Genomic DNA, 14,208 nt, shown 5'->3' with positions numbered 1-14,208 from the left:
AAATGTTTTTCCTATATTTAGTCATATACTGCGTGTTCAGTTCATTAGAAATCCATGTCATAGCCAACATGACAGGCACACTTATCCATATATCACAAGCACAATTACATTAAAAATCCGGAAAAGCAAAGGAAAACAGGGAAGGAGGAAAATGCTTTTGTATTTGTTGATTTTTAAATGTATACTTTCATTCCCGCAAGAAGGAAGGCTTCGGTTTTTCTTATGATTCCATTAGCTAGTACCTCAAGTACAATATTGAAAAGATAAGGAGAAAGGGGGCAGCCCTGTCTAGTCCCTGATTTTAGTGGGATTGCTTCAAGTTTCTCTCCATTTAGTTTGATGCTGGCTACCGCTTTGCTGTATATTGCTTTTACTATGATTCCATTAGTCTCAATGCATGGAGCTGGAGGATGTATTGAGTAATAATAGCTGAAAGGAACAAAATAAGCCTTCCTTACATAATCATTAAATGAATCTTTTATTTTCTGACTCAATGACACACAACTTTCCAACTTGGGATATTGATTTCCTCAATGCTTGATAAAGAACTCTATGTGTTACATGGAGTTGAATGTAGAAGTCACTGTGAGAGGCTGCACACTCAGGTCATTTTAACTACAGGTTTCATAGTCGGGCCCAGTTAAATCTTAGGCACTGTATTCTTGTGTATATGATAAATACACCACCGTGTTTTGTAATGGGGGAAGCTTTTGAAAATATCTTTACATATTGGCAACTCAAGGTACTTTAACTCTACGCACACCTTTCCCCTTTGCAGATATTTTGGGGACTAAGGGGAAGAAAACGCTAATATACTTAAAACAGATACAAAGCTGAGTGGCCACTGACAGTATTTTAAGTGTGGAGTCTAAGTATGAAGTCGCCAGTGGTTTACTGGGGACAGTCATAAGTAGCTTAGTAAGTAAGTATTCCACACATGAGCGTCTGCCTGAGCCTTCAGCTTACTCCGCCTGGCTTGAGCCCAGACAGGAAGGCGCTGCTCCAGTTTTCGTCAGGGAAATATCAGACGTTGAAATAAGCGTTGAGATGTAGCTAAATTGTCTGTTACTGTCTATTCCTGTCACATTCTACAGACAAGTTTGCATAGTGTTTTATAGCCAGCAGACATGAGCCCTGCCTTCCAGTATACTAAGACACTAGACCAGTAAGGAATTAAGGCATAAGACTATTCAATGTCACATGAGGGAAGTGGATTAATAAAATTAAATTGCTTCTTATTTAGGCAATAAAACTTCCAGTAACTGGGCAGTCCTACACCCCCAGCAGATTGAATTAAGAACCTCCTTCCTTTTGATAAGCTACCTGTCTCTCACTTGGTTGTTTGAGATCCTGTTGAAAGAATATGTTACTTGGTGCCTCTGTTCAATACTGCTGTGCAATTGCCTTACACAATAAATTATTACTAATGTTTGGATATTGGAATCACTTTTTCTTATTTCTGCCTTCTGTTTTCTTATCTTATTATAAGATATTTCTTGAAGTATGTTGATGAGTTATCTGAGTGAAGGGAGACCTGATTTCCTAATAACAAAAAGAGTGGCTCTTGCAGCTGTCAGAAACAAACCTTTCCTGTAGCCTGATACAGGAAGGGCCCAAACAGTCCTGGAACTGGAAATCCCCCTGCCTCAGACTTTTAACCTGGGACTATGCCTGGCTAACCTCTGATTTTGTTATTGTTGCTGATATCCATTTCCATTTAGAAGTACTAGCTTAAACATGCTTTTGTTTAAAATGATCATTAAATTCAAGAAAATCCTATATAACAATTCTAGAATTGTCATTTTAGAAGTTGACACAAGTAACCCTGGATTTACAATTTATAAATATTTGTCTAGCACCTCTTCAAACTTCAAATCCAGGTGTATATCATTTTTGTAAACCCTAACAGATGAATTGGATATAAAGTTGCATTTGTACATTTGTTATAACTGCTTGATTTTCCATTTTAGGAATGCAGTTTTTGAGAATTTGGCCACAACCTTACTCTAATGCAGAAGGCCACTAATTGGTGTCTAATTCTTTGATACTGTTGAACAAAATTGTATGGTGATATCATAATAATTTCTCTCCACACAGAAATTGCTAGCCTTCTGTCTGCTGAGGAAGATTTTCAGACCTATAGTTCTGATCTACGTTTACCTAATGCGAATGAAACACTTGAACTTCTGTCTGCGCCTCCAGAGTATTCTACCCAGTTTGATTCCAGACAGGAAGGCGCTGCCCCAGTTTTCATCAGAGAAATATCAGATGTTGAAATAAGCGTCGAAGATGTAGCTAAATTGTCTGTTACTGTCATTGGCTGCCCCAAGCCTAAAATCCAGTGGTTCTTTAATGGGATGCTATTAACCCCTTCTGCTGACTACAAGTTTGTCTTTGATGGGGATAACCACAGCCTAATCATTCTGTTCACCAGATTTCAGGATGAGGGGGAGTACACGTGCATGGCCAGTAATGACTATGGGAAGGTAGTGTGCAGTGCTCACCTAAAAGTAAGCCCCAAGGGAGAGAGGAGCAAGGAGATGGAGTCAGTAGCGAGGAAAGCTCCGGAGGAGCCGGAAGGGCCTTGTCCTCCATACTTTTTCAAGGAGTTAAAACCAGTGCACTGTGCCCCAGGAATCCCTGCTGTCTTTGAGTACTTGGTGCATGGAGAGCCTGCCCCCACTGTTTTGTGGTTCAAAGAAGACATGCCGCTTTATACCAATGTTTGTTACACCATCATTCACAACCCTGATGGCTCTGGGACCTTCATCGTTAACGACCCCCAGAGGGGAGATAGTGGCCTGTATGTCTGTAAAGCCGAGAACCGCTGGGGGGAGTCCACCTGTGTCGCAGAGCTTCGTGTGCTTCCGGAAGACCCAGATGTGCCTGATGCCTCCCGCAAGGAACAGTCCACCTCAGGAGTTCCTGGTGATTTGCTGGAAACATCTGCAAGGGGCCCTTTAGTTCAGGCATTTGACTCACGGCAGGAAATTACAGCTTCTGCCAAGGGTGCCACTTCGAAAGCTGCTTTAATTGCAGAGCAAACGCTACAGCTTTCTTATGAGCGTAATGTTGATGACAGGGAGCTGGGCACTGGGGTGACCATAGGGGCTCAGAAGCTGCAACCTGTTGTATGGTCCACTCCCCAGGGCACTGGGGAGCTGCGTTCCATTGATGGTGCTGTTCGTGCAGAGGCAGGCAAAGAACTACCCTCCACTTTACACCCGCAGACTGTGCAGCCTCAGAGAACCGTTCCCAAGGAAGATACTCTACAGTTTGAAGAGCCTGAGGAAATCTTCCCAGGTGCCTCATCTGCAGCACAAGTGAGCTCAGTCACCGACAAGCCTCTGATAACCTTAACAGCTGAACCCAAAGGGAATTATCCACAGTCTTCAACAGCAGCTCATGAGCTCCTGTCCTCCATGGCTGAAGAAACACTTCCGCTAGAGGAAAAGATAATCTCAGAAGCTGGCAAAGAGCAAAGAGCTCTCCTCCTGAGTCAGAGCTTAGCTGAGGGATGTGTGGAAAGTTTCGAGGGTCCTGATGTTGCAGTTTCTAACATGCACTCGGAGCCCCAAGTCCCTTTCCAACATACTTGCACAGAAGAAGGCAAAATCCTGATGGCTAGTGTAGGCACTCTAGAAAGCACAGAGCAAGATGTTGCACTGAGGACACAGGAGGGCAAGTCCCCAAGCTTCCCGCTAGCACTTGAGGAAAATCAGGTCCTACTTAAGGAAGAGCAACCAGAGGTCATGGCAGTGCCCACTAGCCAAACCTCCAAGTCTAAGAAAGAGCCTGAGGCAGTAAAGGGGGTGAAGGAGGTACAAGAAAGTGACCTGCTTTCTAAGGAAACACTGTTTCCTAGTATTCCGGAAGAGCAGCGATTACATCTGAAAACTCAGGTCCGCAGGGCATTGCAAGCTGCCGTGGCCAGGGAGCAGGCAAGTCTTTTCTCTGAGTGGCTGAGAAACATTGACAAGGTGGAGGTCACAGCTGTAAACTTCACTCAAGAACCCAAACGTATCCTGTGCACCTACCTTATTACCTCAGTGAAATCACTAACTGAAGAGTTAACCGTCACTATTGAAGACATAGATCCTCAAATGGCTAACCTGGAAACTGAACTTAAGGATGCCTTGTGCTCCATTATCTGTGAAGAAATAAACATCTTAATGGCTGAGGATCCGAGGATTCAGGAAGAAGACAAAATAGGTGTGCAGGGAGGAAGCGGTCACCTTTCACATGCACAGAAAGTTGAAGCCATCATAGAAGCAGACGCTGACTCTAGGTACCTTGTGCCCAAAGAAGAGGTCAGTTGGTTGAATGTGGAAAGTCACTTAAAAGATGGAGATGCCGATGAGGTTCCACAGGCTGAGACTCAGGTAGCAGAAGAAAATGGTACCCAGGAGGCACATACAGTGATGTCACCGGAAGAAGCTGAGGGCACCTTAGCTGACCTTCGCCCTGTTATCCTTAAACAACTAGTGGACACCATTTCTGAGGAAGGAGATACCGTCCGCCTTACATCTTCCATATCAAATGCTAAGGAGGTGGACTGGTATTTCAAGGGTAACCTGGTGTCTTCAGGTGCAAAGTTCAAGTGTTTAATAGAGCAGAATGCCTACACTCTGGTAATTGAGACAGTAAAGATGGAAGACGAAGGGGAGTATGTCTGCGAGGCCTCGAATGACAGTGGGAAAGCAGTGACGTCAGCAAAGCTCACTGTGGGAGAAAGAGGTTGGACTTGAAGGATTACGTGCACCAGGCTCTAATACCCACCACTTTGTGATGATGTAGGAGGCTTCACCACTGACCTTTCACTATCTGCCACTCTCCCAGAATGCCAGCTCTTTAGACTAGGAATGAGAAAAGCCCAGATATAATCATGGTTATTAACTTATGTTTCTCTCTGCCTGGTTGGGTTGTTCATTATCAGAGCCGCACTATACTTATCTCTTAAATAAAACATATGCTTATATGTTTTATAGTGATGAATATGTTTTCATGTGAAAATGTTTTGACAATATATAATGAAAAGTTTTCAGTGCATAGGCAATCTGAAACCACCAGGCTCTTCTGTAAACTCAGCGTGGCCATGATTAGTCGTCTGCTCGAGCTTCTCCTTTCTGTCTGTTGGCTACTGTCCCACCTCACCACGTCAGCTGGTATAGCTTGTGTTTTCACCTTTTCTTCAGTCCCTAGATGGCAGGGTGTATTTCAACGGTGCACCCTGTGGTTGCGCATGCACACACACTGCATTAGGTTTTAATCATTTCCCCGCAATTCACTGCAGAGTAACAGCTGAAAATGTCACATTGCTGCTTTTTGTCCTCTTTTATTTTCTTTGCCTTCACGACTGTTCTCGTCTTCCAGTCACATGCCTTAGACTGCCGCAAACTGTCTCACCAATTTGGACTGTCTGATCTCGTTAACAGCGACAAAAGTTAGTCTGCAAAGAGCAATGCAGGAGGCCTGAGAAGGAGGCGTGCTAACGGGTTCTGCTTTCCTTTGCAGCTGCCCCTGTGATCAAAAGGAGGATTGAGCCCCTGGAGGTGGCTCTGGGCCACCTGGCCAAATTCACCTGTGAGATCCAAGGAGCCCCCAACGTCCGGTTCCAGTGGTTCAAAGCTGGCAGAGAGATCTATGAGAGCGACAAGTGTTCCATTCGATCATCCAACTATGTCTCCAGCCTGGAGATCCTGAGAACCCAGGTTGTTGACTGTGGGGAGTACACCTGCAAAGCCTCCAATGAGTATGGCAGTGTCAGCTGCACAGCCACGCTAACTGTGACAGGTAAATGCCACACACCCACGGGGATGCCGCCACCTCATCTTATCGTGGGTGTGGCTTTTCATGCAGGTGCAGAGAGTGTCACCAGCTGGGGATACTGACATCCTCCGAGATGGTATCATGCTGACTGAGGATTGCAGAGGGGATGGGGGACAAATTGTTCTTCATAGTCATGTTTCTATCAGCAGCCAGAGCAAAAGTTCCTTTATTTGAGGGGGAAATGTTAAGTCATCAAATGAGCCTGGCTTCCCTCTTAATATGAAACATCTGAGAAGTGTTTGGTGCTACTAAAAAATTGCAAAAATAAATAGCCAGGTAGTGGTGGTATACACCTTTAATCCCAGCACTTGGGAGGCAGAGGCAGGTGGATTTCTGTGTTCAAGGCCAGCCTGGTCTACAGAGTGAATTCCAGGACAGCCAGGGCTACACAGAAAAACCCTGTCTCCCCTCCCCAAGACCCCCTGCAAAAAAAAAAAAAATAAAAATAAAACAAAAAACCATCCATATATTTAATAATAAGAACCTGAATAACCAATCAGAAATTAAAGCCACCATATTTAGCTAAAGTTAAAATTCAATGATAGGACAGGCACTAGGGTAGGACTTTAAAATAAGGAATCTCACTCTAGACTTCATTCCTAACTTTAAAATAGGGGCAATCACACAAATACTCTATTTTCAATGTTCTAATTGACACAAAAGGTAAATTTCAATTTGTTAATCCCCAACAAATTACTGAATCTCCTTCTTATCAAAAATAATTAGCCCTTCTTTCTTTCCTTTCTTCCTCCCTCCCTTTCTCCTTCCTTCCTTTCTTTCCTTTCTCCCTTCCTCCCTCCTTCCCTCCCTCCCTCCCTCTCTCCCTCCCTCCCTCCCTCCCTCCCTCCCTTCCTTCCTTCCTTCCTTCCTTCCTTCCTTCCTTCCTTCCTTCCTTCCTTCCTTCCTTCCTTCCTTCCTTCCTTCCTTCCTTCCCTCCCCTCCTCCTTTTTGGAGTGGTATTCTCAGACTCAGCACTATGGAAGAGAGTTCCCCTGGGTAGGAGGGCTGCTCCGTGTGTGAATCTTATTCAGGGAGAATATCAAGGGGAAGGCACCCTGCTCATCCACCTCAGAAAAAGGAGTTCTTTGGAGCATCTTTTTCTTTGAAACTTTGTTACACAGCAGATAAGCTCTGAGATTCTAGGAAACCTGCTACAGTGACCCAGCCAGGTGGTTTCCAGTCTGCAGCCACATGTGTCCATACGGACAATTCTGTGGCTCCCTTCTTCACTTTTTAAAAAAAAAATAGATATAATTACATGATTTACCCCTTTCTTCACTCCACCTCCTCCTATATAACCTTCCTTGTTTTCTTTAGTCATTATTCATGGCCTCTTATTTTTGTTAATTGTTGTTACATGCAATATATATATATATATTTTTTTTTTCAGTCTATATAATGTTGCTTGTAGGATTTCAGGACTATTTGGTATTAGGCAACCAATGGTGTGCCCCTCCCTGGGAAAGACTCTTTTTCCCACACTCAGCATTTCTTAGTTGCCTGTAGGGGATGAGGCCCCCTGGCTTTCCTCCCTGATGGTACTATTCTTAATGACACTTAAGGTTTTTTTTTTTTTTTTTACACAAGTTAGCCCAGCCCAGTAATGGACTGGATCAAGGGTTTAGCTCCTTTGCTTCTAAAGGACAGAGAGAGACTCTGCGTCTTTTTATCAGCAAGAGAGGATCCGCAAATTTTGCTTCGTAATGGAGAACAAGAGTGGAAAGTTTCTGCTGTGTAATATTTTTATAAGTGTGAAATCCTCATGGTGGTGCACGATTGAGGTTGACTGGTGTAAGGATTTCCTGGTATTTGTCAGAGGGTTAGACAGACCTCTGTAACGTTCCAAAACACTTCAGTCTTACCCCATTTTCAGCCGACCTGTGAGTTTTCTCACCTTTCTTTTGGTCTTCTAATTTACAAAAATAAAATGCAACTGGATTGCTTACTATATCATCCCGAGTTGTTGACCCTCTGGTGTGACAGACAAAACCTTAGCAACACTGCTTCGAGAGGGGACATATGCTCTTTCCTTTGCCAGAGATAATTTGTTAAGAACGCTCATCCTTCTTCTTTCCCAACCTTTGGTCTTATGATTACATTGTCATTTAAGTTAATATCTTCTGTCCACCTAAAGACATAGCTCACCTCTTCTCTGTCTTGGAATATGTCATTGCAGCAGGAACTTTGATGGAGACCACATATGACATGAAAACCTTTCTTTTGCAGAGGCGTATCCACCAACCTTTCTCTCCAGGCCCAAGTCCCTCACGACTTTCGTGGGTAAGGCAGCCAAGTTTCTCTGCACAGTGTCAGGGACTCCGGTGATTGAGACCATCTGGCAGAAAGACGGTACTGCCCTGTCACCATCGCCCAACTGCAGGATTACAGACGCAGACAACAAACACAGTTTAGAACTCTCAAATCTTACTGTTCAGGACAGGGGTGTTTACTCTTGTAAGGCTTCCAACAAGTTCGGAGCAGATATCTGCCAAGCCGAGTTGACCATCATTGACAAACCCCACTTCATCAAAGAGTTAGAGGCTGTGCAGTCAGCCATCAATAAGAAGATCCGCCTTGAAGGTCAAGTAGATGAGGATAGGAAGGTCACAGTCACGTGGAGCAAAGATGGGCAAAAGCTGCCCGCTGGCAAAGATTACAAGATCTATTTTGAGGATAAAATAGCGTCGCTTGAGATTCCTCTGGCCAAACTAAAAGATTCTGGAACCTATACATGCACAGCTTCCAACGAGGCTGGGAGTAGCTCCTCATCGGCCGCCGTCGCTGTCAGAGGTAAGAGTGCCTGGCAGCTCTCTGCCACTTCCTGTCTGAAAGGAAGCCTTAGAAGGGTCCCTTTCTTCTGTGACCATTCTCCAGTAGCTGCACCATTTACACCCTTCATTATTAATGAAATTCCCAAGACAAACCTCTAGGTCTGGGAAAGTCCTGATATTATTTGGTTAGCTGATGTTTGGTCAGTTTTATTTTTGTTTAATCTTCTTTAGAATTCACTTGCTTTGTTTTTTTTTAACAAAGGCAATTATAAATCTTGTTTATAAGTTAAATGCGTGAGCAACTCTTAGCCATCTTCTTTTTAAATAATTTATTTTGAAATGATAATAGAATTACTTCATTTCCTTTCCTCCTTCCTAACCTTCCCATAAACCCCTCCTTGTTCTCTTTCAAATTCATGGACTCTTTTTTTTTTAATTAACACACACACTATTAAATATATAAATGCAACCTGTTTCATCTATATAATGCTACTGTTACATATGTTTTCAGGACTAACTGTTTGGTATTGGATAACCAATTGGCATGCTTTCCCTGGGGAATACTATGCTACCTCCTCCTCCTCCTCCTCCTCCTCCTCCTCCTCCTCCTCCTCCTCCTCCTCCTCCTCCTCCTCCTCTCAGCATTCCTTGACTGCCTGCAGTCCTTTGTGTGGGTTGAGGCCTGGCAGGACACCTGACCCGTAGCATGTCTATTATTGATGCCTTTGTTTGTAAAGTCACTCTTCACGTAGATCTGGTCTTCTTGCTTGTGTCTTGTTTTTTTTCCTTTTGTCCTTTTTATTGGGGGATGAGAAAAGTGTTTCTCAATGAAGGGTAGAATATATCATGGCTTGCTCAGAAGTCTTGTCACAATTTGTCTTCTGTCTTGTCACATGTGTCTGCCTCTCTTCTTGGTGTGTATGCTTCAGTCATCTTCTCCATTTTTTTTTACGTGTCGCGTAGAACCCCCATCCTTTGTGAAGAAGGTGGATCCCTCTTATTTAATGCTCCCGGGTGAATCAGCGCGCCTCCATTGCAAGCTGAAAGGCTCACCTGTGATCCAGGTCACTTGGTTCAAAAATAACAAAGAACTGAGTGAAAGTAACACGGTGCGCATGTCTTTTGTCAATTCCGAGGCAATCCTCGACATCACTGATGTAAAGGTTGATGACAGTGGCACGTATTCCTGTGAAGCCACCAATGACGTGGGCAGTGACAGCTGCAGCACTGAAGTGGTTATCAAAGGTTCGTCTGCTGAGTTACCATTGCTTGCTTTCCTGAGAACGGTTGCCTTTCCTTTGCTCATAACTCACAGCTTACTCTGTGCTTCCCTGCTTTTATAGAGCCGCCTTCTTTCGTCAAAGCTCTTGAGCCCGCAGACATAGTGCGAGGGGCCACCGCTCTGCTCCAGTGTGAAATCGCAGGCACGGGACCCTTTGAAGTTAACTGGTTTAAAGACAAGAAGCAAATCCGAAGTAGCAAAAAGTACAGGTTGTTTACTCAGAAGACTTTTGTGTTTCTGGAAATCTCATCTTTCAATAGTGCCGACGTCGGTGATTACGAATGTGTAGTCGCTAATGACGTTGGAAAGTGTGGCTGTGTCGCAACACACTTATTAAAAGGTTAGTGAGGGAGGGGGATCTGTTCCTATAAACTGTCCAAATAGCTTTCTTAACTGGTGAAAGGAAAGCTAATTCTTTCTCTTCTTCTGACCTCTCCAATATGTTTTGTCTTAGTTTGAACTCAGGGCCCAGAGCTTTCATTCAAACCTTTATCTTGATATGAGCAGACATATTTATTAACTCATAACAAAAGGGAATCACATAAAAAGTCATTTTGTTTGCCAGCAAACATTTCTTTTCTGTGCCTCTCTTGAATGGTATTGGTAATTCTTCTTATAATTTCTTTCTTCTTTCTAATGAACAAGTGTTGGGAAATGGTTGTATTGGACAAGGGAAGCGTAGCCTGGATGAGTCCCTACAGTAGAGACGGGGCTGGGTGTGTGTCAGATCTGACAGCGTGTCTGCTCTCTTTCTTTAATTAGAACCACCAACCTTTGTCAAGAAAGTAGATGATTTTACAGCCCTAGCAGGACAAACCGTTACCCTACAAGCTGCCGTGAGAGGGTCAGAACCCATTTCTGTCATGTGGATGAAAGGCCAAGAAGTCATCAAAGAAGATGGAAAAATCAAAATGAGCTTTTCCAATGGAGTTGCGGTCCTGACCATCCCTGATGTTCAGATTAGTCTGGGTGGCAAATATACATGCTTGGCTGAAAACGAGGCCGGCAGCCAAACGTCTGTCGGGGAGTTGATAGTTAAAGGTTTGTGTAGGGACATTTTCACTTTTAATTGCCCTATTCACTTAAAGCAAAACCTTAATTCACACCAGGAATCCTAACTGTCTAAATACCTTTATAGAACCTGCCAAAATCGTGGAGAGAGCAGAACTGATCCAGGTGACTGCAGGGGACCCAGCCACTCTGGAGTACACAGTCTCAGGCACCCCAGAACTCAAGCCCAAGTGGTACAAAGATGGGAGACCTCTGGTTGCTAGTAAAAAGTACCGAATCAGTTTTAAAAACAACATTGCCCAACTGAAATTTTATTCCGCTGAACTGCACGACAGTGGCCAGTACACGTTTGAGATTTCCAATGAAGTGGGCAGCAGCTCCTGTGAGACCACATTTACCGTGTTAGGTTAGTATTTAGGAAACCATGTCATGTAGTGCTCTAAAACCCAACAAAATTGTCCAAAGGTGAAGTGCTAGGCAGTCTGCCATGTTGATCTTGCCTTCTTTCTTATGCCGTGAACAGATCGAGACATTGCTCCGCTTTTCACCAAACCCTTACGTAACGTGGACAGTGTCGTTAGTGGTGCCTGCAGGTTAGACTGCAAAATTGCTGGCTCCCTCCCCATGAGGGTCTCCTGGTTTAAGGATGGCAAAGAAATCACTGCTTCTGACAGATACCAGATAGCATTTGTGGAAGGCACGGCCTCTTTGGAGATCAGCAGAGTGGACATAAATGACGCAGGGAATTTCACCTGTCGAGCTACCAATTCCGTGGGAAGCAAAGACAGCAGCGGAGCCCTGATTGTACAAGGTTGGCTAGGGACTTTGTAGTCTTCTTTTACCAATGTTGAAATTAAGTCTTCTTCCATTGGGTCCAGACTTGTAACTCCTTCAAATTCTGTCTTCTACCTCTTCTCCAGAACCACCCAGTTTTGTAACTAAGCCAGGGTCCAGGGATGTTCTGCCTGGCTCAGCAGTCTGTCTGAAGAGTGCTTTCCAAGGGTCCGCTCCTCTCACCATCAGGTGGTTTAAGGGCGACAAAGAGTTGGTTTCTGGTGGAAGCTGCTATATTACCAAAGAAGCTTCAGAGAGTTCCCTGGAGCTCTACGCAGTAAAAACCTCTGATTCGGGGACTTACACGTGCAAAGTCAGCAATATAGCCGGCAGCGTGGACTGCAGTGCAAACTTGTTTGTGAAAGGTTAGCATTCTTCTCTTGACACCCTTGTGTAGCCCTGAGACCCTTTTTACACAAGAGCCTTCCTCTTTCCACTGTTTCTTAATAACCCCCTTCCTTCCACAGAGCCTGCAACATTTATTGAAAAGTTAGAGCCATCACAACTGTTAAAGAAAGGCGATGCCACTCAGCTAGCCTGCAAAGTCACAGGCACCCCTCCCATTAAAATAACATGGTTTGCAAATGACCGAGAACTGAGGGACAGCAGCAAACACAAAATGTCTTTTGTGGAGTCCACTGCGGTTTTAAGGCTTACAGATGTGGCCATTGAAGACAGTGGAGAATATATGTGTGAGGCTCAAAATGAGGCCGGCAGTGACCACTGCACTAGCATTGTCATAGTCAAAGGTTGGTTCTCTCTTCGTCCCCATGTGACCAAATATTGGGCCCACAGCACAGATCCTTGCCCATTAACACAGGCCATTCTCTTCTACTATAGAGTCGCCTTACTTTACCAAGGAATTTAAGTCCATTGAAGTATTAAAGGAGTATGATGTCATGCTGCTGGCTGAAGTGGCAGGCACCCCTCCCTTTGACATCACTTGGTTCAAAGACAACACAACCCTTCGAAGTGGTAGGAAGTATAAGACCTTCATTCAGGATCAGCTGGTTAGCCTGCAGATCCTCAAGTTTGTAGCTACAGATGCAGGGGAATACCAGTGCCGGGTGACCAACGAAGTCGGCAGCAGCACCTGCAGTGCCAAGGTGACATTAAGAGGTCAGTGTTGACTTAGTTGATGGACGGGCTCTTCTACACAGTCAAATCTTAAGTTTCCAGACTCAGTCTTGCTGTAGCCCTGGTACTGACAGAGAACTCCTTCTTCTGATAGAACCCCCGTCCTTCATTAAGAAGATTGAGACCACCAGCTCCCTCTGTGGAGGCACAGCCGCCTTCCAGGCCACTCTGAAAGGCTCCGTGCCAATCACTGTAACCTGGTTAAAAGACAACGATGAGATCACTGAAGATCACAACATAAGAATGACTTTCGAGAACAACGTGGCTAGTCTATACCTCAGTGGTATTGAAGTCAAGCATGATGGGAAATATGTCTGCCAAGCCAAAAATGATGCAGGCATACAAAGGTGTTCTGCATTACTGTCAGTCAAAGGTTGGTTCAGCAATCTGCCTTGGGTTGGAGGGAGAAACAATGCAGATAAGAGGCCGTACAGTGGGGCACTTCACAGCCCATCTCTATCCTTTGCTCTCTACAGAACCTGCAACAATAACGGAGGAGGCTGTGTCCATAGATGTCACTCAAGGAGACCCAGCCACTTTGCAAGTTAAATTTTCAGGAACTAAGGAGATTTCAGCCAAATGGTTTAAGGATGGCCAAGAACTTACCCTGGGTCCAAAATATAAAATCAGTGTCACTGACACAGTCTCAATACTAAAGATTATTTCCACAGAGAAGAAGGATAGTGGAGAATATACTTTTGAGGTCCAAAACGATGTTGGGAGAAGCAGTTGCAAGGCTAGCATTAATGTCTTAGGTTGGTATTGATTTCTATTAATAGGAGATGAGTGTTTCAGGGGCCCTTCTTCTTGTACAATTTAAGAAAAAAACACAGGGCTCTGGGCATAATTCAATAATAGAGCACACTTGGTTTGTGTGTGCATTATACTGGGTTCAGGTGTTAGTACCTCATAATCAGAGGTGGGGAGGTGGAGGGAGAGAGAGAGAGAACAAAAATAGCTAGATTAACCTAAATTTTTAATGCTTTTTGTTGGCTAGATCTTATTATACCCCCTTCATTCACCAAAAAACTGAGAAAAATGGACAGCATTAAAGGATCTTTCATTGACTTAGAATGTATAGTGGCTGGATCACATCCCATAAGCATCCAATGGTTCAAAGACGACCAAGAAATCTCAGCTAGCGACAAGTACAAATTCTCTTTTCATGACAATACGGCCTTCTTAGAAATCAGTCAACTGGAAGGCACAGACAGTGGTACATACACCTGCTCTGCCACCAACAAGGCAGGCCACAGCCAGTGCAGTGGTCACCTGACAGTCAAAGGTTGGCAATTTTTATCTCTACCTTTCCAAACTTTATTACCTTACAATTCTTAATTCTTC

At 44.1% G+C, this 14,208-nt stretch overlaps 1 protein-coding gene across 5 annotated transcripts in view; it reads left to right on the top strand.

Moving 5' to 3' along the window:
- Window positions 1-14,208, top strand: part of Ttn (titin) — a 269,529-nt gene that overhangs the window by 61,368 nt on the left and 193,953 nt on the right. For 2 of the 5 annotated variants that reach the window (XM_052182766.1, XM_052182767.1), the window contains exons 45-57: window positions 5,515-5,793; window positions 8,056-8,619; window positions 9,564-9,845; window positions 9,944-10,222; window positions 10,645-10,923; window positions 11,021-11,299; window positions 11,417-11,704; window positions 11,814-12,092; window positions 12,195-12,476; window positions 12,568-12,846; window positions 12,959-13,237; window positions 13,341-13,619; window positions 13,862-14,149. In XM_052182766.1, the coding sequence (XP_052038726.1) occupies window positions 5,515-5,793; window positions 8,056-8,619; window positions 9,564-9,845; window positions 9,944-10,222; window positions 10,645-10,923; window positions 11,021-11,299; window positions 11,417-11,704; window positions 11,814-12,092; window positions 12,195-12,476; window positions 12,568-12,846; window positions 12,959-13,237; window positions 13,341-13,619; window positions 13,862-14,149 (3,936 nt within the window). Of the gene's footprint in view, window positions 1-2,097; window positions 4,738-5,514; window positions 5,794-8,055; window positions 8,620-9,563; window positions 9,846-9,943; window positions 10,223-10,644; window positions 10,924-11,020; window positions 11,300-11,416; window positions 11,705-11,813; window positions 12,093-12,194; window positions 12,477-12,567; window positions 12,847-12,958; window positions 13,238-13,340; window positions 13,620-13,861; window positions 14,150-14,208 lie in introns of all 5 variants that reach the window. The other 3 variants (XM_052182769.1, XM_052182768.1, XM_052182765.1) reach the window with 2 other exon arrangements.

Source organism: Apodemus sylvaticus, chromosome 5 (genome assembly GCF_947179515.1).
Source record: "Apodemus sylvaticus chromosome 5, mApoSyl1.1, whole genome shotgun sequence".
Classification (NCBI taxonomy): Eukaryota; Metazoa; Chordata; class Mammalia; order Rodentia; family Muridae; genus Apodemus; species Apodemus sylvaticus.
Note: the sequence above shows the minus strand (reverse complement) of the source record. Positions and strands in the feature narration are given on the sequence as shown.